The sequence below is a fragment of the Numida meleagris genome, chromosome 23 (genome assembly GCF_002078875.1).
Source record: "Numida meleagris isolate 19003 breed g44 Domestic line chromosome 23, NumMel1.0, whole genome shotgun sequence".
Taxonomy (NCBI): domain Eukaryota; kingdom Metazoa; phylum Chordata; class Aves; order Galliformes; family Numididae; genus Numida; species Numida meleagris.
In genome coordinates, this window is record NC_034431.1 from 317,051 (window position 1) to 339,475 (window position 22,425).

General features: G+C 48.7%; 1 protein-coding gene across 14 annotated transcripts; it reads left to right on the plus strand.

Moving 5' to 3' along the window:
• On the plus strand, positions 231-20,910 carry MSANTD2 (Myb/SANT DNA binding domain containing 2). 14 transcript variants are annotated; one of them, XR_002432648.1, is made up of 6 exons: positions 231-768; positions 9,873-9,917; positions 10,501-10,759; positions 12,345-12,405; positions 12,554-13,314; positions 19,502-19,639. XR_002432648.1 is itself a non-coding variant. In XM_021376108.1 (6 exons), exons 4-6 carry the CDS (start codon positions 10,681-10,683, stop codon positions 20,352-20,354), a joined length of 993 nt encoding a protein of 330 aa, XP_021231783.1. In that variant the 5' UTR covers positions 775-5,234; positions 6,096-6,218; positions 9,873-9,917; positions 10,501-10,680; the 3' UTR covers positions 20,355-20,910. The 14 variants fall into 14 exon arrangements, 12 of the variants coding, with proteins under 12 accessions (XP_021231786.1, XP_021231775.1, XP_021231776.1 ...); XR_002432649.1 differs by having other exon boundaries at positions 12,613-13,314; XM_021376108.1 differs by lacking the exons at positions 231-768; positions 12,554-13,314 and adding exons at positions 775-5,234; positions 6,096-6,218 and having other exon boundaries at positions 19,502-20,910.

The window sequence follows — 22,425 nt, forward strand, 5'->3', positions numbered from 1 at the left end:
ACACCCACCCCAGGCACCGCCCCCTTAGGGACAACAGCTATTTAGCCACGCCCAGGAAGCATAACCACGCCCACCATCGATAAAGCCCCGCCCCCGTCAACCATGACCACGCCCCCAGCTGCCTCAGCCCACGCCTCCCGTTGACCACGCCCAGCTCTGACCACGCCCCCACCCATCCCGCGCCCCATCCCTCTCGTCTCGCCACTACCGGAAGTCCCACCCGAGGCGCTCAGCGCGTCACTTCCGCCTGCTCGGTCCGGCAGCTCCAATATGGCGGCGTCCTGCGGCTCCTCGCAGCTCCCCGCCGCCGAGCCGCCCCTCAAGATCCCCAAGATGGAGGTGTTGTCGCCAGGCTCGCCGGGCGCGCTGAGCGACGGCAATCCCAGCCTCTCCGACCCGTCCACCCCCAGCGGCGCCTCTCCGCTGGGCCCGGGGCCGGCTGCCGGCGGGGCCGGGCTGGGGGGCGGCGGGGCGGCGGGGGGCCGCGGCGGAGCTTCACCCTCCGTCTCATTCTCCCCGGGTGGAGCCGCCGCCGCGGCAGCTGCCGCAGCGTGTCGGGGGATGTCCTGGACTCCGGCCGAGACCAACGCACTGATCGCCGTGTGGGGCAACGAGCGGCTGGTGGAGGCCCGCTACCAGCAGCTGGAGGGCGCCGGCACCGTGTTCGGCAGCAAGGCCCCCGGGCCCGCCATGTACGAGCGCGTCTCCCGAGCCCTGGCAGAGCTGGGCTACGAGCGCACCCCCTCGCAGTGTCGGGAGCGCATCAAGGTACCCCCGGCCCCGCGCGTGGAGGGCCCGGGGGTGGGGGGCTCTGCTTCTCGAGCTGGGGATGGGCCCACGGCCTCCTTCAGCTGTAGGCCTGGTGCTGGGTCCCCTGGCTCAGGTAGCACCCGTGGGTCTTCATGCACAGACAGTGTCCTATGGCGCTACGGCCTTGGGGGGATTTGGACCCAGCCCCTCATGCCCCCCAGCACCATTGCAGCTGTGCTGTGATAAAGGAGCTCCTATAGCTCTGTGCTGGAGTTAGTCCCATTGATCCCGGGGTCCTTCATGGCTGTGGAGTTGCCTCATGGCTGCGATCTTTCCGCTGGGTTGCCTGCTTTAATGATTGGGCTGTGTTAAACAGCACAGCTAGCCAGCTTCTCTGGTGCTGTGTTTTAGAGAGTTGGCTCTCCACTTGTGTCATTCCTTGGCGAGATGGGAAAGCCTGGGCTCGGGCTGGGAGCAGCAATCTCCGTGACCCCTCATACAGAGGGAGCTGCGGTCTAGGACTGGTGGGTATGTGAGGAACCTGTAATACATAGGAGCTGCTTCAGGCTATAAATGCTAATGAAGTGCAGAAGGGAGAATTAAGTGCTGAGGCCCCTCAAGGCTTTATTTCCCCTTTCGTGACCCATTTGGTTTCCCGTGCAGTTGCTTAAAATGTTGATCAATTAAAAAGGAACGTTTTGTTAGCTCGTGGTATTGCAGGGTTATTGGCTTCTCTATGCCTTGTTCTGACCATCACATAGTGCTGTGCGGGCCCATGCAGCCTGGGGTTGTCCGTGTGCGAACACCCAGTTCTTTGATTTGCAAAATGCATGAAATAAGGGACTGGGCAGTTCTGCAGTATTGATAGAAACTGATGGCAGTATGTCTCGTGGGTAGTTCTGTGTGTTACTGTGCATCCTGAGAGATGCTCAGGAGCAAACGAACAGGGGATTTGCCCTGCAGTGTCTGATAATTAGATGAGCATTTGTCTTTGGAAGAATGGTTAAAATGAAGCAAAACTCTTTCCTATAAATATTTTGCTTTCTGAATGTATTTTCTCATGTAATCTCTTTGACTTCTTGTATCTTTCTGCTTGGGGATTTATTTTCCTGAATGCATCAGAACGTTTTGGAGAGAAATGTTGCTTTTAAGCAGACACTTCATGCACTGCAAAAATTCTCAAGTCTCTTGTTTCTGGGCAACATCCAGCTTCAGTCAGTCCTTCCATGAAACTGAGACACTTGGGGTTTTGCTAGTGGTGAAAAAGCTCTGGGGGTAGTTTTCCTTGTCTGTGTGACTCTGATGGTTTCTGGTTGTTGGGGGAGTTCCTGCAGCTGTTGCTAAGGGCTGCTGCCCTGGCTGTGGCTGCAGCCATACGAAGAATTGCCTCGCAGAGTGCAGAGCAGTTTATAAGGAGAATGTTTGTCCCAGAGCTGACCTGGCTGGGCAGTGTGTTTGGAGGGCTCTGGTTGGGTGGGAAAGTGCCTGCTGGAATGTCCCTGTTTCCCAGCAGCTCATGGTGCTATTACCAGGGATACTTCTTCCCCTGTCCCTTGAGAAGTGCTTTGGCAGCAGTCTTTTGTCAATGAAATTTTTTAAGTTGCAAAGAAACCATAAATCTTGTTTTCATAGGTATGTTTCAAATAGTTTAGAGGGAATGAAACGCTCTGAGGCTTATGCTTACCACATTGCAATAGCTTCAAGAGCACCTCCTGAAAGATCTCTTAGACATTTCCCTACAGATATTTCTAGCCAATGCGCAATTCATCTGCATGGACTCTTCTTAAGTAACATCCACAGAGAGCGCTAGTTCAAAGATTTGATGTAAAGGGGGTGGGCTGGTTCCCGCTGCCATCCTGTCCTGCCCTGCTAATTCATGGGCTCTCTGTCTTGGCTCCTTGCTGCAGGTTGTTAGCATCCCACGCATGTCATCTGGCTTCTGCCTTGCCCTGCACCTGGCACTGAGGTCGTGCTGCTGTCCAAGGTCCTGCATATCCTGAGTCCTTCTGGTGTGGGGGTCTTTATTGCTGCGCTCCTGGAGATGCAGACCTGTCAGCATGGCAGAGCTTTTCCCAATCCTTCAGGTTTTTCAAGAATTGCTGCAAAATGAGCACTCATTGAGAAGATCTGTTTTTGACAGAGCAAAAGGTTGAATTTGTTACAGGAAGTATTAAAATAGTTGTGTTAGAGTTGCAGACTTGTTTGCTTGGTTCTTTCTTGCTTAGCTGAGGGTGAAAATCACTTCGCGATGCAGAGAGGTTGATGTTTGATGTCCGTCTTAAGATGGAGCAGGAAGGCTTGGGCTTCCTGTTGGAACAAGGGCGGTTCACAGACACTTTGTAGTCTTATGCTATACGTTGTCAGAGCTAAAAGCAGAGCCAAGGCGATGGTGATGGATGAGTGCTTTGCTTCACTATTCCACTTGCCTGCTGTAGCCATAATGTCCCCCATTTCCATGATTTTATAGGATAGTTTGACTTAATGTCCCTCAAGGGACAGTGCTGTAAGGATTTGCTGATTGATTATAAATGTAAATTGTGCTTAAAATGTATTGGATTCAACTTATTTTATAAATACATTGTAGATAAGAACTCTGTACTGGCTTTCTTCAGGACACCCGAATTTCCTGCGCTCTGCCAAATCTCGAGGAGTGAGTTAGAAATGAGATGGAAAGGAAAAAGTCAGCTCTGCGGAACAAAGTTTTCCAGTCCTCCAGTTGTATCGCATATATGCATTCTCTCCTAATTCAAACAGGATGTGAAACGAGGTCCCAGTTCACGTTTTGTCTGTCTCCTAACATCTGCATGTGCTTTTCTGCACATAAGCAGTGCTGGCTTGCAGTCTGCAAATGAGACTGCTGCTTGGTTTTGCCACTCCAGAGTGCCTGTTTCAAATTCAGGGATTCACACGTAATAATTCCAGCAAGTACTCCTAGCTTATTCCTTCAGGAGAGCCTGGCTTTGTGGCTGTGGTGCCTGTGGACCAGGTAGCTCAGGGATTGGGAGCTGCAGGAGAGTTTAAATGTTTTGATTTCTGCCTGTTGGGTCCCCAGAAGCCATCCCGTGCCTCAGAGTTCCCTCATCCTCGCACACTGAGCTGTGTCCTGAGTCCCTCCTGGCTTAGTAGTGCGCTCTGACCATTCCTACAACTGTGATCTCACAGCTCTTGTTAAAGAATTGTTTGCTGAAGCACATATGCTTTTTCTCCAGCCCTGCTCTTCTTTGCTAAGTGTGTTCATAATCAGAGTTTGGAAAATTAGCCTGGCTCAGCAGTTTGTGGATCCCCAAACCGATCCCCTCTGTGTGGCATTGTGGAGCATCCAGCTATTTGGTTTGACCTCAGAACTCTTATTTAAGGCAGAGGATGAGATATTTTGCAAAACCCTTTCCAGATTTGTATGCAGTCGCCTCTGTTTTGTGCCCTTCACCAGGGGTATCGTTGCTTCAGAGCAGAAGATGAGTTGCTAACGAGTGGCAGAGACACAATCACAGAAAAATGAGCTATCACCTCGTGCTGTGACGTTCCATATGAAGGCCAAAAAAAGCTGATGCATCCAGTATGTAGGCTTTGTTATTGCTTCAGATCAGGCAGTGAGCTTGGACATCATTGTTTCATGCTCTTCCAACCTCTGAACATGTCATTTACAAGCTCTGCTGCCGGCGGTTAGCCCGTTGTCCTCATGCTTGGTTTTCTGCACGCACTGACCTGCTGCTCACCTGGACAGGAGGCGGGAGGTGTCTGCTGGGTTGTGATTGTCCACAGAGCGTGTGATTTACTTTGCAAAGAAAAAAAAAAGTGCCTTGAAGACAGCAGTTATGTGCTTTCACACAGGGAACGCAGGCACAAAGGGGAGAAGTGAATGCTGCTAACACGAAACAGGATGGAACGAGGAATTATGCTTGGATGTCAGCTGTTTGTATTCTCTTGCTTTAAGCTATATGTAAGATGATGATGACAGGGTTTACTTTTAACATGGCCATGTTTTTTGCTTCTTTGTGATGTAAACAATCTATTTTTAAATCTTTGTAGCATGAAGTCGTTTTGAAAGAAGGAAGCGCTGCACTGGCTGTCTCTGATGGGACTCCTGCAGTAATGCACTGTGACCTTCTGCATGCTCCAGGAGATTGAATTTCACCCAGAATTTCATCACTGGGTTCAATAACCTTAAGCAGTGTGGCTCTCTTTTCAAGTTATCAGTCTCTTTCCCAGCAGCTTATCCAACTGCTTATCACCTTCAGAACAGCTTTGCCTTCCATTTTTTTAATGTATTTTCCCTTGTCTTCTGTTACTCAGGCCAAGCTCCTTGTCCCCGTGGCTCCACCCTCTGCGATGTGCACAGGCAGTGTTCAAGTTACCTCTTGATCTTTCTTCGCCTTAAGTAGGTTCAGATGCCTCTAGTTTTCCAGGCTGGGTCCTTGCAGTTCCTGTCCTGAATCCTCTCCAAGAACTCACTCCTCGCTGGAGAACCTCACAGGCCCCAGTAGGTGGGAGCAACTTTCTGTTGACATTCGTAAGCTGGACAATATAAATCTGTTCTTTGTCACTGAAGAGTTTATTTGCTTTACTGCTTCTTGGACATACTGTGGGACTGCAGTGGAGGAGCATCTCTGGAAGATGTGAGGGCAGCTCTGCCAGTAGCACTTCGGTGGGGGCTCTGGCATGTGAATGTGCCCTGAGATTGCCCACCCAGAGAAACAGAAGTTAGCTGTCTGCTTCTACTGCAAGGGTCAGGGCTAACAGCAGCTCACGCGTGGCATGTCTTTGAGCAGGCAGCGAATCACAGTTGTGAATGTTAAATCTTAGCTTGGGAGCACATTATTTGTGCTTCTTAGGAAGGGAACCACTTAGGATCCAGGTCTTAAAATTCTGATCTTTAATACTTGCCCTTAGGCAGTACACACAGTGGGCTGTAACTGTGGACATCCCATTGGCAGTTATATTGCAGAAACTGCACTGACGTCAGGAGAGAGTCCCAGTGGCAATGATGCAGTTGATAGATGGTTGATTTTGGATTTTGTTTATTTTAGAAGTAACTGGATGCACCTGAAATGTTCAACAGAATGTAGCTGGTGTGAAAGCACAGAGCTTCAAGTGCCTGTGTGGGTGCAGATTCACTTCCACTGCTGTTCTAGATTTTGCTACATCCTGCTAAATCTGTCAATCTGGAGGCTAAGGAGGTGATGCTCTCCGGACCGCTGTGGGTCCCACAAGTTACCAACCTTTGTTTTGGCCATTGTTTCTGGTGAAAACTGGAGTTAAGACAGCCTTTGGTATTTCACTTACAGCTTTTCCTATTGGTCTAGATTTAGATGTTGCTTTCTATTGATAACGATTTCTCTATGCAGCTAAATCACAAAGGCTGAGGTTGGACTCGCCTGGCATGGACCTTTCTTTGGAGACCACAGCCTCAGGATGGGCGTTTGCATGCTTCTAGGATCGTGTGTAAAGCTCCCAGCTTTCAGAACTATGTGAGTAGTTACCCATGGGGTGCCACCCATGTTGATGCTTTCTGCCTCCCATCTGGAGCTTATTCTGGAGCAGAGCATTTTCCTTACCACCTGCAGGAGGGTTTGTGCTGCTCTTAGTTTGTGGCCCTGCTCTGCCCGCTCATTTGAGACCTAGAACGAACAGGGATAGGCCTGTGGTCTCTTTTGGCTTGCCAAATAGCTGGTATCTAACCTGTCAAGTAGTTCTCAGATTTTTTTGGTTCAGACTGCTGTACTTAGGGCTGTCTTTGGAGGTCAGACTTCATGGGTGACATGGAGATGCTTGTCCCATTCACAGTGTTTGTGTGAAAACTGAAGTTTGATTTTTAGGAATGAGTGTGTTTCTAAAGGCGGGACAATCTACTGAAGCATAACTTTCATTGCTTTGGGGTAAGTAGTGTTGGATTTTAAACAGTAGTTTTGGGTAGTGTAGGAAAGAGCACCTTTACTGACCAAAATGGTATGTGGGACTATTATTGGGTGTCATAGCCCTTAAGAGCTCTGCTTTTAGGTCTTAATGGGAAGAAAGGAAGTCCTTAGTACTGGTTGAATAGCAGGGAAATTCTGTCAGGTCCCAGATGTGCTTTGGAAGTGGAATTCATCCTCTGTCAGGCTGCAGCAAAGCTCCCATCTGGTCCCTGGTGTAAACCTGGGGAAAAGCAATCTCCTAGCCCACAGCTTGTCGTCTTTCTGTCGGTCTCTGGCAAAGTCCTGCAGTGTCCCAGGCTAATGTGCTCTGTGAAATCCTGCTGATGCAATAGGGCTTTTGTCTTGGAGCTTGTAGGATCTCTGCACCCAAACTCTGCTGTCTTAGTAAGCAAAAGTGGACAGCTCGATGTCTGCTGCAGTGGTTCAGGGAGCTAACAGGAAGCACGTATCCTTAGTGTAGGGGTGTAGAAATACCTTTATAGTCATCTAGGCTGACCTCTGCTGTTGGTTTTGGTGGCTCTATGAATAATTCCTATTCAGGCTTAGTTTGTTTAGATGTATTGTGCTTTAGAAACTGGCAGTGTTGAAAAATCTCTGCATTTTTTTTGTTAGTTTCTAGCTCTTACTAGCTAACCTTCCTTAAAAACATGTGACTTATGGTACTGACTGAGCATCCCTTATCTGTGTCTTACAGTGTGACTTTGCTTCTTCAGGTCATCGTCCAAAGAGATCTCAATTTGGTGACTGACTTCTCTATTCCCCTGATCACCTTTCTTCCCTTGGGACATTTACATCACTTTCATTGTTTCATTCTGGAGTCCTTTGGGCTGGAGCCAAAACTTTGAGGAAAGTTTTGGCATGGGGGCACATCAGGATACAATTGGGGCTTCATTCTTTGGTGTAAAAAATAAATCATTTTGACTGCCGGCATTTCTCTGAGTGCTGTGATCTGGCAGATGTGTGGCCACCTGTGGAGCTGGAGCTCCTTCAGACAGGTGTGCAGCAGGTACTGCAGGGCACGACTGCAAAGTGTTAAGGATGGGTTTGTGTGAGGCTGCACTGTTCTGTAGAGCAGTGTTATGACTTGGTTTCTCGAGCACAAAGTCATCAGCTGCCTTTCTGCAGTGTGGTATGGCTCTCTTTAGAGTTCAAGCTGTGCTTTCTTCTCTTTTTATTCTAGGAACTGATGCTTCAGTTCAGAAGTACAGAAATAGGGCTTCTTGTGGTGTTATTCTTATTTAGGCCTGATATTTTCCTGCCTCTCACACATCTTTTAACCTAAAAGTTCATGAGCTGGTGTGTAGAGCAGAGGAATGAACCGCCTGTAGTCAGTTCTGTTTCCTTGTGCTCCAGCCAGCCACCGTGGGAATGCAGGTTGCAAGAGCTTTCATGGCACCAGTCATCCCTACGTGCTGTACAACCACCCTGAGCTTCACAAGCCATTTCTTTTGTCTGTGATGAAACTATGGTTTCATCTTTTGTTGCTTGTGAGTATCCTGGCATGACGAGGCAGGTAGCCTTTTGATACTGCCTTCCTCACTTCAGCATATAAACCTGAGGACTCCTCTCTTCCATTAAGTGCATCTTCAGAGTTGAATGGTGCTTAGTGCTGCCCTGTGTTGCTGGGACCTGGTCTAGGCCAGCAGCTGTCATTTGACAGGATATCATGGAAAGGTAAATGTGACTCTAGGTATGGACAGGCATGTAGATCACAGAACTGCTGGATGGAGTCTGTGGCATCTGGCTGAATAAGAACACACACAATCACAGAATCATTAAGGTTGGAAAAGACCTCTAAGATCCCCAAGTCCAACCCCAGCCCACCTCCACCATGGCCATTGACCATGTCCCTCAGTGCCACATCCCCATGGTTCTGGAACACCCCCAGGGATGGTGACTGCACCACTTTCCTGGGCAGCCTGTGCCTGTGCATCACCGCTCTTTTGGGGAATAAATTTTTCCTAATATCCAACCTGTGGCACACCTGACCATTTCAAATAGTCTTGATGCTCCCAGAGGTGTTCTTGTTGAAGTTTTGCCAACTAAACTTATCTGTACCCCAGCCATAGGGAATGAATTTATCTGCAGTGAGTAGTGGCGCTTTTCATGGATGGGTTCTTGATTCTGGGATTCCATAACTGGTTGTTTTCTACCTCAAATGCAGCAGAGGTATTGGAAACTTAAAAATTTGCTGGTGTTTGTCCGAGGAGGGTCTGCCTGTTTATCCTGAGACATAGCAAAGACAGAATCAGGAGAGGCTGGTGCCGCGCCTCAGGCTGCTGACCAGCTGAGATACCTGATTGCTCTCCCAAAGCGGCTGCCAGAAAGTGGTGCTTAGTGCTGTCTGTGTGCTCATTGGGCTTTTGTAGTGTGTTGGTTTTTTGGTTTTGAAACAGCAGAGTAAAACTGACCTGCTTCTTAGCAGCTTTGCTGCTGCTCCCAGGGCTCTGAATATCACGAGGAAGCGGGTTAGAAATGTCTTCCTCTCCTGCTGATGCTGTTAAACAAGGTGTGTGAGGAACATTAAATATGTTGGAGCGTTCTGGAGATGTAAGGCTCCTTTTGGAGGAAAACCAAACGTTTCATGCAATGATGTGTACTTGCTTGTTGCTTAAGAGCTGTAATCCTCCTCCAGAAAACAAGATGACCAAACTAACTATCCCCAAATTAATGCCTCTTTTTGAGCTCTAGCGGTGGCTTTGATTCCCATTCAGTCTAGCACATGAACAATCTAATGAATGTAAGGGGAGAAAATGCGTTCTACAAATCTATCAGTCTGCGAATTGCTGAGATATGCAAGGTAAACTTGGAGCATGATGTTGTCTTTTAAAAGATAAGAGTGGTGGTTGAGTTAAAAGCACATTGGGGATGCTCATAATAGGCCCTTTCCCCCCCAGATATCTGTCTTGATCTGGATTAGGGGGAAATTGTACGAGTCTGTGATTTTTTTTCTGCAGCTTTGCCTTGTTGTCAGGCAGTGGGTGTTACGTGTAGCTGCCAGCTTGGCCATTAGTACAGGATGGTAGAGATCACCAAAACCAGATCGGGTTTTTGCATTTGTCTTTTTTGGAGGTTTCAACCTCACCACTGGAAGATGTCATGGCGGATTATTAGCCAGAGCCATCTGAGTTATGTTTCTTACTTAATGATTGATATCTAAGTCTGGGAATTTGGAGCATTATTGATTTGACCTCTTTTAAATTTCAGCAGCTTCACAAGAGACAGAGTGAGTTAGTAAGGAATGCAAAATATGTAAGTAATATATATTTTATTAGCTGAATAGCTTAGGCATACATTTTGTACCTTGTGTCTTCTTACCAGAGTAAGGAAGGTTGGACTGTCTGTGCTTTTGGGGACTTCTTTCTTTCTTCCTTTCCGTCTCCTCCCTGCTTCACCTTCTTCAAGCTGTGGGCACAACACCGGCTCTGCTTTCCCCTTCTTGTAGTAGGTGTGCATTTTCTTGGCTGACTGGTATCTCTGACTGGGGATCTATTGTTTATTTTCTCTATGTTATATGGCAGATCTGGGGATTTTGAAGTGGGGAGGAGAACAAATTGCTCAAGTTAAATTGATGAACCCGTAGCTGCTGCACAACTTTGTTCTGTGTTGTAGATGTTAAAGCTAAAACCTGCATCAGGAGCGTCAGGTACATATGATGCTTCCTGCCAGGTGTAGATTAACTTGTCAGCCTTGCATTTAGCTCATGAGTGTGTGGCAAGTACTGATCAGCAGAAGTAAAATTCTAAACTCTGCCTGGCAGTCATGTAACTGTCTGCTATCTGTGCTCTGCTGAAGCGTCACCTCTGGGTGATTAACACACAACTTTCTGTCTTAGACCCTTCGCAGATGTTACAGCCGTGTGAAGGAGCATGGCGTTGGGAAGAGGAAAAGCAGCTACACATTTGAACAGCTGGAGCAGGTGTTTGGCCAGGGAGGATGGGATTCCCAGCCCTGCCAGCCTGTCCTCATCAACAGCAGCGGCTTGTACCAGGAGCTGGAGTCAGATGGCAGCACAATGGAGGAGTACTCACAGGAGGACTGGGGAAACCACAGTCAGGATCTTCATTGCTACCAGACTGGTGAACAGGAATTAGGTAAGGAATCCTGTTAGTGTTTCTCCACGCTCTGTGTTCATACAGTCCCCACTTCCATGTTTGGAACATAACGTGCTCAAGTGCTAAACAACTGTTGTCCGTGGGGAGGAAAGGGAGGTCATCATCAAAAGCAGACAGTGGTTCATGAAGGCTGCTGGAGTATCAGGATCAGGAGAAAAGAGGGGTTATGTGGCCATAAACCCTGGCAAAGGAGGCAGTGCATTCCCTGGCTCTCCGTCCCTTCCACCCACTGCTCGGTTTTGCTTCCCCGCCAGCGGTGCCCGGCCTGCAGGTCCTTGGGTCCCAGCTACTGCTCAGCCACTGTTCACTCCCAGGCTGCTCCTATTCATACCGGTTGCTATTTCTCCTTCTTCCCATACATCCTAACTGCTGTTTGCTTTAAGCACACAAATGTGCTTGTATCCAGATGTGTGGCGCTTGGAATGCTTTTCCTGCTTGAATTAGTAGTGTCAGCTCCAGTGCATACAAATGAGTACATTAACTAATTTGGAGATTTGGTTGTTGCCTGTGGCTGTTTAACTTTGTCCAGCGGAGCCAGCTACCACATTCTCGATCAGAAAAGCAAGCACACTGGTCTGAGCTGTTGTGTCCAGCTGCAGTGAAGAAGTGAGTTTCTTCAAGCATATTTATGTCTTGAGCCACTGATGTTATGATATGTGAAGCATGGAGGAAAAAGGGTTATATTCATGGAAGAAATTAAAGCTGATCAAATCCAGCAGAGACCCAGTTAGAATGTGAACTGGGGAAAAGATGTTGATGTGGATTTCTTTGTGGTCTGTGGGCTGGAATGGGAACAGGAAGGAGGTGCAGTCACCTGTCTGTACGGGACTGTGTTCAGGGGACTGGTGATTGTGGATGGTTTAAAAGAGATTTAAATTGCAGTTTGGTATTAAGGCAGCCAACTTGCAAATTAACCACATTCTGGCTCTCTTAGACTTCTTCCCTTGGGAGCTTAGAAGTCAGAAATATGTGGGAGAGAAATGGTGGGGAGACGATGATGTTTCAAAACGTATGTAAATGACAGCTAATTCCATCTCGTCGTTCTGGTGACTCAAACTGCGGTCTCCTGGTTTGTCACCGTTTTCCTTCAGCTGAATTACAGAGACATTTGTGTGTACTTGGGCTGACAATGTTCTTAATGTTGAGGGAAGTTAAGAGAGAAGCATTTAGCACACAAAATCTAAATGGAATACAGATGCATTTGTTCTGGTGCTTGCTCTTCAAATGTGCTATGGAAAGCGGAGCAGTCTTTTTTCTTTTTTTTTCCCCGCAACGTAGTTAGTAATTAAATTGATTTGTGATTTAACAGCAGGAATTATGCTCTTGTCTTTGAGAGGTTTTGCACTTGCAGAGGCAGATTCAGGTCTTGTAACTGACCACATCATTTCCTAAGGAAAAAACAAAAAATCCAGTTAGTGTAGGATCTGGAGCTGCTTGTGCACATGGCAGGACTTAGTGGCCTTGGGAAGTAAGATGGATTTTAACTTCAGCCTCCAAAAAAATAAAATAAAAGGCAGCAGGAATATTATCTAAAATATAACTGTGTTGGAATCTTACCTTTCAGATGAAATGCCTACCACAAAAAGAACATTAAAGATAAAACAGGAATCTTCAGAAGACACTCAGTAAGTAATTTATGAACGTTTTACCCTGGAATGTATTTCCCTGGGGATGTTGTGCAGGAGGGAGGATGTTTGAAACTTCTGATTATAATTATAAATACATTGTGCAAGACTATTCATACGCTTGAATCTGCTTTATGCATTATTCCAGTTACCTCAGAACATTTGAAAAGCTTCACAACTTTGTCCTTTCTTGGCTTCATCGTACAGCAAACAAAACGACTCAGCACACGAAGGCAAGGACTTAACATGCGGCTCAGATCCACATCAGGACAGCTAGGGACGTGTGTGGGCAGGCTGCGGTTATCACGGGATGAGCCCAAGCTCTTGGATCTGTCTGAAATCTGTTTTTTCCATCTGCCTGAAGTTGCCTGAGTTTTGCCCATTTGGATACAAGGAAAAAAAAAAATATATATATATTTTTAAGAGCAATCATTACGTTGTAATGTATATTTTCCACTAAACCAGTAGTAGGAACGTAACCTGCATACCCAGGTAGTGGCATGTGCAACAGTGCGTGCTGACCAGATATTTTAAATGGATCAGAAGGAGAATATAAGTGGAGGAAAGAGAGAGTGAGAAGTGAGAGTACCGCAGTAGTAGTGCGTGTTGTTGACTTGGCTTGTATGAGTAATGCTTGCATAAAAAGTTCATGCGTTTCCCCTCCTTGGTGGAAGGCATGCCAAAGTTTGTCATTTCTTTTATTTTTATAACTTTCCAGAGCTGACTTGTAACCTTTTGGATTGGTTTAATCTGACAAATACCGGAGCATTTAAAATGTTTTAAGCATGTGAATCTCCGTTGCCTCGCCAACAATAACACAGAGTATTTCAAAAAATGAAAGGAATCGTGCCATGTTTCTGCAGACCAGGGCTGCTTTCTTCCAGCCTCTCGGGTTTTAAACCCTGTAGGGTAAGTGTAGCTCCATCTGTAATGGAATGAGCTGTCTCAAATCGACTTGCAGGCCCTTCAGGGTGGGAACACGTGTGGGCATGGTGTCTTGCACCACTTCTCCCAGTGGCTTACAGAGCTGGCTGAAGTCGGTATGGTATTTCTTAGGCTGCAAAGTGAGTTTGTGTAGGATAATAATTCATCAGTGCTGTACACATTTACGTAGAGTCTGTGGTTAGCAGTAGAGGCTTTTTACGGTAAGTAAATGATTTTTAAAAATTCCAAATATGTATATATTTATTTTTAATAAAAAGCCTCCCTTCCAGTGGCTTAGCTTTATCAAACTCCTCAGTTCATATGGATTTTCCAGGGTTAAGCTGTGCTTGATGGTGATTTTTCTCTTTGTGTGGAGTGAATTCAGGGCAGCATCTCAGGCATGGACATGGAGAAAAACACTTGTTTTTCAGTATAAACATCATCACCTCTTCGAGCAGCTTGTTAGGACGGTTCTGGGATAATTTTACCCTCAAGATGTGCCTTAGGGAGTTGCACAGAAAATAAATCTGAATTTTCTGAGGTCGAAGCTCAGAGGAGCGTGTGTTGTGTGAAGGCTGCCTGAATTTTCTCTTCAGTTTTTTGTTGTGTAGGGGCACGGGTAGATCTCAGACTGCTCAGAGCTGGGGGTTTCTTTTCTCCCCTGAAGCTCTCTCTAAAATGCACGGAGCTCTCTGAACTCCCAGGGATTTTGTGAACTGTGCGGGTGATAAGCCAACCTTACATGCTCAGTGGAAGCACAAAGTATCTTCCAATGCAGAAATTTGCTGAAAATGCCTTTTTTTTTTCCTCTGCTATGAGGAACAAGGAACTTTTAAACTCTGAGATCTTTTAAAGCTGAAAAGAAATTTGAAAACTCTGCTTTTCTACTACATCAAGCAATGGAAAGCAAAGAATTAAATAAGCATCCTCCCTGCCTTCTGCACTGTCAGGGCTTTTAGTAGGAGGTGTTAAAAGCAGCTTTTCAAGTTGGGTTTTTGGTAAGTGGAAGATCCCTGCATGCTGCTGTGGCAGGGTTTGCTTTGCCCAGTTCAGTGCCTCAGCAGTTGTCTTGGACATCAGATAAGGAAATCAGAGAGTTTGGAATGATTACGAGCAGTCTAGAGAAGCCTTGCTGATACTGTAGATAAGCTGAGTATTTATTTATTATCTTTAAAAAAAGACTTGTGTCTAATTTTAAAAGCCATAGCAAATAAATAATGCCAAACTTATTCGTGTTTTTGGCCAGTGTTTTTAAATACGTGTAGCTTATTGCAAAGAAAGCAGACCTTCAGTTCATCTGCTTTCTTGTGCACATGGAAATTTGAAGCAGAAGTAATCTCAGTACAATCAGTGGAAGTGATGATATGTTCAGGGACGACATATTCAAATTCTCTGGTGAATCTTGTGTTCAGATGTTTAAAGTGGAAAATTTACATTGTGGGGCTGCCTGACTATAAGTGCACGTGATCTTAAAATGCTGTATTTGCTTCTCTCTGCTCTGGGATTTTGGAAGGAATTGCCCTGCAATGCCATCACCTCTGGATTCCCGAGTCTGGTCCTGGCACTGTGAAAACCAGCAGTGGTGCAGCAGGAGCTGGTCAGGCAGGAGCCCTGTGCACCCCCAGTGTAGGGAATTCCAGGAGCAGAGTAGAGCAACTTGTAGAAAAACATGGGAGCATGGCTTTATAAAAAAAATGAGGATTATTTTCCTAAGAGGAGGGAAGAATGTGGGAGAGGGACACCGGGACCTGGCTGAGCACCACTCAGTGCCTTGCATCTCTGAGCAGGTTGCACAGCCTGTTGGCACTGACAGCGCTGCCTCTCTTGACTTCAGATAGAAAACAAGCAGTCTGCGTAGTCTTAGAGGTGCATAATGATCTCCTCTGTTTCTTGGGTTGCCTTATTCTCAGAGGTGTGGGAGGGAAGAGCTTGTAGGTGAGCTGCGTCCTAGCCCTCTGCTCTGTCAGCTGGACTCTCCCATACTGGCCGTGCTGGTGCATTCTCTTTGCTCCTCACTCCAAATAAATGTTTTGAGAAGTGAAAGCTGCTTCAGACTCTGTTCTATCATTTTAAATTTCAGAGGAGTGTGTTTTTTCACTGCAGGCTTTTTGAAAATGAAATAGAAAAGGCTCGGGGAGTTAGATCCTTCACTGAAACCAGCTGTTTTGGTTTCTTTGAAGTCTGCTTTTGTTTGGAAGCTGTGCCTTAGATCAAGTTTGCACCAAGTCTCCAGTCTTTCCTTGTTTGAACTGCAAAAGCTTCTGAGGAGAAAGCAATGCAACTGACCAGTCTGAGCCAGGTGCTGGGGGTCGAGGTCTGACAGTAGGGTAAAATGCAGCTCGAGGGCACCTTCTACAGATGAAAAATGAGATAGCCCTGTGACATGTAGGGCTGAGCCAGGATGAACTCTCTGCTTGCTCAGATTTCATGTATTTCTTTTAAAGAGAGAGAAGTAACAATTTGGTTTTTACTGGCTGTGTTAGGTGTTTTTCTCCTCCTGCAACCAGCAGGAAGACAAAAAGCAGCCTGAGCTCCATGCTTTAGCAAAGCAAGTGTCTGCCTGAGCCACATCGCCTTAATTTAGCTGCAGTACCCAGCAGGACGGAGCTGTGGTGTAAAGGATAACAAAGCCATAGCCAAGGGGTTTATTCCCAGTTCCCGCTCTTGATTAACTTCCAAGTTTTGTAGGCCCTGGAGGGGCCATCTTTACAGTTACCTGTGCTTTAAGCCATTGGCACTGGAGGTGGGGAGCACAGCTATAGCACTGTGTGCTTCCTAACTCCTGGGCTTGACCTCACATGCAGTCGTGGATGTAGAATGATCTGGGGGTCCTCGGTACCATTAGTCATCAGGCAGTTTGTGGGTCACAGTGCAGAGTGCATTTATACCTGGTGATGCTGGGTAGAGCCTGGGAAAGTGACGCTCAGCAGCAGGACGATTGCTCGGGGAGCTGGCAGAAGCAATTGCTGAACTGCACTCCAACATCTGTGAAAGGTCATGGAGAACAGGAGAGGTGCCTGGAGGAAAGCCAGTGGCACTCTGGTCTTCAGAAAGGGCAAGGAGGAGGAGCCAGGAAACTCCAAGCCAGTCAGCCTCACCTCAGTCCCTGGGAAAGTGATGGAGCGGGTTATTCTAGATGTCATCTCCAAGCAACTGGAAGAAAAAGTAATCAGGAGTAGTCAGCATGGATTCAGCAAGAGGAGATCATGCCTGACCAATCTGGAACCTTCTGTGATGCCATGACTGATTGGGTGCATGGCAGGGCGAGCAGTGGTGGTGTACGCCTTGACTTCAGCAAGACTCAGACAACCAGAGTCTGCTTGGACACTGTAACCAGCGGCGTTCCCAGGGGTCGGTGCTGGGCCCAGTCTTGCTCAACATCTTCATCAGTGATCTGGATGAAGGGATAGGGTGCTCCCTCAGCAAGTTTGCTGGTGATACCAGGCTGGGAGGATCAGCTGACACAGCAGGAGGCCATGCTGCCATTCAGCAGGACCTGGACGGACTGGAGAGTTGGGCAGAGAGGAACACTATGAGGTTTAAGGAGAGCAGGTACAGAGCCCTACCCCTGTAGAGGAATAACTGCGTGTGTCAGTACAGGTTTGGGGATGCCCTGCTGGAATGGAGCTCTGCAGAGGAGGACCTGGGTGTCCTGGTGTCCGTGAGCCAGCGGTGTGCCTGGGGTTCTCCTCCTCTGCTCTGCCCTGGGGAGGCCAGGTGTGGAGCACTGGGACAAATTCTGGGTTCCCCAGTTCAAGAAAGACAGGGAACTGCTTTTTTAACATCTTTTTTCCCTACTGATTCCTCTGTACTTGGAGTGATAGATCCCCTCCATGGGAAGCCTGTGTCTTCTATAGTGTATGGAGCACTGCTGGAGATTCTCTAGTGAAATTCTTCTTGTTCAGCAGGAGTAGTTTGAGTGACTAATTTTTTTTTTTTCACCAGAGCTTCAGCTGTGTTTTGTGCTGAACTGAGCTTAGCAATAGTATTTATGGTGTAATTAATAAAGGTGTTGTTTTTTCTGTTGTTGTTCTTAGCTCTGTTCCTCCACTGTTGAATGAAAATCTACCCACACTGCATTCTGGCATGTCTGGGTTTGGATGGGACTGTTTCCTTAAATTGCATTCAGCTTCCTCTCTTGAATGGAATGAATGCTGGTGACACACAGGCTGCTACTGCACAGCCCTGTGCTCAGCCAGCAGCTTCCCACATCACCTTATCCCTCTTGTCTCCAGAGGACGAACTTTTACTTCCAAAGGTCTGAACTGCAAGTTTGAGATGAGTCTTGCTGTGAGGAGTGTGATTTCAGCCCGGGCTGCTCAGACCCAGCGTGTGGGGCTTGATTTGGATGTGCAGCACCTCCAAGAAGCAGTTTTCTGGGATGTGAGGCTGTGTAATTGAACCTCTCCTGCTCTGCTGAAAGGGTCTTTAGAACCCAAACCTTTTGTCTGTGAACTGTCAGGTCAATAAATGCAGAGTGGTGCTGCACAGCACAGCTGCCCAGGGAGGGGGTGGGGTCACCATCCCTGGAGGTGTTCCAGAACCGTGGGGACGTGGCACCTGGGGACATGGTCAGTGGGCACAGTGGGGTGAGTTGGGCAGGGGGATCTTAAAGGTCTTTTTCAGCCCTAATGATTCCGTGGCCCTGTGATTTTGTGATTCTATGAACAGTGGAAAAAGGAACCTGCTTCTGTTCCACATGGGGCAGAGAAGCAACTGAGAATCTCAGCCCCGTGCCCGTCCCCTGCAATCTGTGGGGTGCTGACTGCTCTTGCTGAAGCACTTGCCCGTAGCGAGCTGGTACCTCTGACCTTCCTGTGTCTCAGCAGTCCGTGCCGTGGCTGTCAGGCACTGTTGCAGAAGGATGATTCGAGGGAGTTACGTGAGGAGGGTTGAGTGGAGCAGCTTCCAAATCGTAGTTCTTGGACTGAGAGAGGTTTCTCAGCTACCAGCAGAGCTGCATATTGTCTTCCTGTGGATTGGATTATGGGACAATAACTCTTAGAATCAGTATCTCTCTCCACTAATGGCACCCTGTGCATCTCATTCATCCTGAAGGAAGCTGTTCCAGCTTGCTTCAGCTGTATGCAAAAGCTCCCACCTGATCGCTTAGTGAAGTGTGAATGCCTGCAGTGCTGCTTGCCTCCACGCTGCAAAGAGATCTTTGGAGACACGGGAGCTTCTCTATTTGTCCTCAGGTGGACTGCACACGCAGCTTCTGGGTGCAGTAGTAATTTTCAAGTGAGCAATTTGAGAATGGCTGTATGCAGTTGGTTGGAAGCAAGAGCCCTAGGTCAGAGGAAGAGGGGGAAAGCTGAAAAAAAAGCAGCTGTCATTTTCTGAATTGCGGAAGCACAAAAAACCCAAACAAACGAATAACGTTCTTTGCTTCAAGTTCTGTGCTTTTTGCTGACTTTTTGCTTTTTAAATCAAGGTGAAGGCAAATGCACTTGGACTTCTGCAAGGGAACAGCAGGCAAAGCTGAAGGAACACGCAGCAAGGTGTTTCAGGGTGTGCACGCGTCTGTAAAGAATAACCGAGTTGCTGAGTTGTCATTAATTTAGTGGTACCAGAGAATGGTTTGCTTGCTATTGGCTTTAAGCAGCGCAGGTACGAGCAGTGCACGTGCACAGTGTGGTGCGGGGGTGGGGGGGGCAGCTGAGACCTTCTTCAGAACCTGAACTCGGAGATCTGTCCACAGGGCAGCTCTTGTTTTCCTCGCCAGGTTCTCTCCTGCAGACCTTTGTGCAGTAAATACCTTTTCCAGCAGGTGTATCTTGCTAGAGAGATTTGATGAAGTTCTGTTTTGGTTTTTGTTGTTGTTGTTGTTGATGATGAGGTTAATTAAGATCAAAACAAAACCGACACATCAGCGTGGTGCTGCAGTCTGGAAACTCCTGTGGCGATGTAGGATGTGTGCAGTCGTTAAACGCCCGCTGCTGGAGGAGCAGCGTGGTGGGTGTGCAGCGCGCGATGCTTCAGCTCCTCCGCGTGTTTTGCCGTTGTCTGCCCAGTGTCAGCGCTCCCCGGATCATAAAGGTGCCTGGGAAGCGGTGCTGAGGCCCAGCCCCCGGTGCAGGCGGTGCTTTCTTGTGCTGGCTGGGATGGTTTTGCAGCTCCGAGCTCAGCCGGGCGGCTACTGACAGCTTTCCACTTCTGTTCCTTTTTGCAGGAAGCGCGACGTCATGCAGAACATCATGCAGATCTTGGAGTCTGTCCAGTTGAAGTGGGAGCTGTTCCAGAGCTGGACTGACTTCTCCAGGCTACATCTCTCCAACAAACTGGCCATTTTTGGCATCGGCTACAACACGCGCTGGAAGGAGGACATTCGCTACCACTACGCGGAGATCAGCTCGCAGGTGCCCCTGGGCAAGCGGCTCCGGGAGTATTTCAACTCGGAGAAGCCGGAGGGCAGGGTCATCATGACCAGAGTGCAGAAAATGAACTGGAAAAACGTTTACTACAAATTCCTGGAGATCACCATCAGCGAAGCGAGGTGCCTGGAGCTGCACATGGAGATTGACTGGATACCCATCGCCCACTCCAAGCCAACGGGAGGAAACGTCGTTCAGTATTTATTGCCGGGGGGCATCCCCAAGAGCCCGGGTCTGTACGCCATCGGGTACGAGGAGTGCCACGAGAAGCCCCACTCGCCTCTGGCGGAGCCCCGGGGCCCCGATCCCAGCAATGAGACTCCGGGGGAGCTGGAGGTGCCGTCGCCGCAAGCCTCGCTTCGGGTGGAGATGGAGTCTGCCCGCATCATCTACTGCTACCTCGGCATCGCCGAGGTCAGGACTCTCCAGCAGTGCCTGTTTCTACATTTTCAGGCAAACACCAAAACCTTCAGCAAAGAGTGGGTTGGGATCAACGCGTTTTTATCTCAGAACTGCGTCGTAGAGCCCGGGGTGTCCCCCAAATCCATCTACATCAAATTTGTGGAAGTGGAGAGGGATTTTCTTTCCGCTGGCTCTTTGGTAGAGTGCCTGGAAAAAGCCATTGGATACCCCTTAAAATTCAACAACTGAACCTCGTCCTTCATAAGGATTAGGGCTTCTGCCCGTTTCCCATCTCACCGTCGGACGCTTGCGGATCCTGCCTGCGCGCAGCCGGGCGGGCCAAGGCTTTGCACACGGAGCGCGTTGGAGGGAGGGGGCTGGGGGCGGGGGGCTCGTCCCGGCGCTGAGCCCTGCCCGGGCTCCTGCGGGTACATTCCACGGGGACGGAGCGCACGCTGGGCGGCTCGCACGGAAAGCTGATTTTCCACGGTGTCTCATTTTTACACATCCGTCTCTCTAAGTGTTACTACAGATCTGAATAAATAAGCAATAGATAATGGCGACTTAAATCTTGAATCACGTCAAATGAGACTGTTTTTCAAAGCCACCCTTAGATACTATTGTATATAATTTAGAAATTCACTTTTTTCACCCATCCAGTGTTCTCCTATCTCCAAACAGTGTTGCCTGCAAAGACTTTTGTTTCTGTGATGTATTCCACTTTCCTAGTAGTGTTGCCATATCCGCTTTTATTTTATTTTATTTTATTTTTTAACATTAAAATAATTCCTGGGCTTTTGTTATTTTTGTTTTTATCGGTTTCTTTTCTGAGTTCTAGTTAGCCTCTTTGTGAGAATAACCTGGCAGCTGGGAAACATTTTGTCAAACCATGCTTATGGATACAATCAAAGCTGTGAGACGGGGAGGGGGTGGGGGGGGGGAGGCCGGGAGGAAGCATTTATTGCCTTTCAGAAGTGTTACTATATATGCCCCATCACCTTGCTGGCCGGTGCTGGCGTTTCGGTTTTTCTAAAGCTCATTGATCAGTGACGTTGTGACATACGATGAATGTGTCGGTCCTAATAAAATCGAGCAAACGCGCACGGGCTCCTGGAGGCGTCTTTCTCCGCTCTGGGCAGGGTTCCCGTGGGAAGGAGCCTCCCATGGGCGCCAGCCGCGTCCGCGGGGCCCTTTGCCGTTGTGTCGTGGCCAGCAGCGACGAGGGGCGGCGGGCGCTGCTGTGCCCTTATCCTGCGGGGCTCAGCCCCAGGGTGCTGCAAGGGGCAGCGGCCGCCTCCTGGTCCCCCTCCCCGGCTCCGCAGGTGATGCTGGAGTGCTGGGTGCAGGCCGGGCCCTGGAGCTGCTCCGTGCACCTCGGAGCTGTGTCCTCGCCCAGCGGCTCCCACCACCGGGCAGTGCTGGGAGATGCCTTCCCCCGCTGCCCTGCCCGCTTCCCCTGTTAAGTTTGGGTCTCGGCGTGGGGAGGCCTTTGCTGCGGCACAGCTTTGAAGGACTCCTCGATTTTCCGTGAGCTTGGTGACAATTGTCCTCCTCTGGCCAATTCTGCTGCTTCATGCGTGGCTGGAGAAAACAAGGCAAAGTCCAAGAAGCCACAAACGCGGCCCAGGGGTGAGTGTGGGGCTGGAGAAGAGTGGGAACGTGGGATGCGCCAGCGCTGGGGCTGTGCCGTGTGCTCCCCCTGCCCCAGGCCGGCAGAGCTGCTGGATTCTCGGGGAGGCGATGCTTTCAGAACAGGGCTCTGACAGCTGCCCCACGGTGCCCGGCAGCGGGGACGCTCGGAAGGGTTCCTGGAGCTGCTCCCGGCAGAGGCTGTCCCTGTCCTTGTCCCTTCCTGAGGATCCGGTCCTGGGGCGGGTGCCCAGAGGGGGTTTCTGCTGCGTTTCTGCCCCTCGGCTCCAGGTGCCACTCAGCTCCCGTGGCTCCAGCTGTGCCCTGCAGCCACGCAGCTCCTTGGTCTCGCTTTAATCCACGGGGTCAGGGTGTTCGTTTCTGTGCGTTTGTGGGGGTTTTTTTAATGATTCTTTTTAAGGATTAATGCGTTTATCCCAGGGCGTGGGGAGGAGGAGGAGGAAGAGAGGGAGGGGTGTGGTGGGAGCACTGGGCTCCCTATGGAGGAGGGAGGCCCACATTAATAATAGCCCTAATAATGGCCGCAATAATGGCTCTAATATCACAATTAATTATTAATAACCCTAATAACTAATAAATAATCAGTGATAAGCCCTGGTTGGATGGAAGGGGAGGCAGTTTGGACTCGGGAGGTGGGGCCAAGAGGCCCCGCCCCACAAGCCCCGCCCCC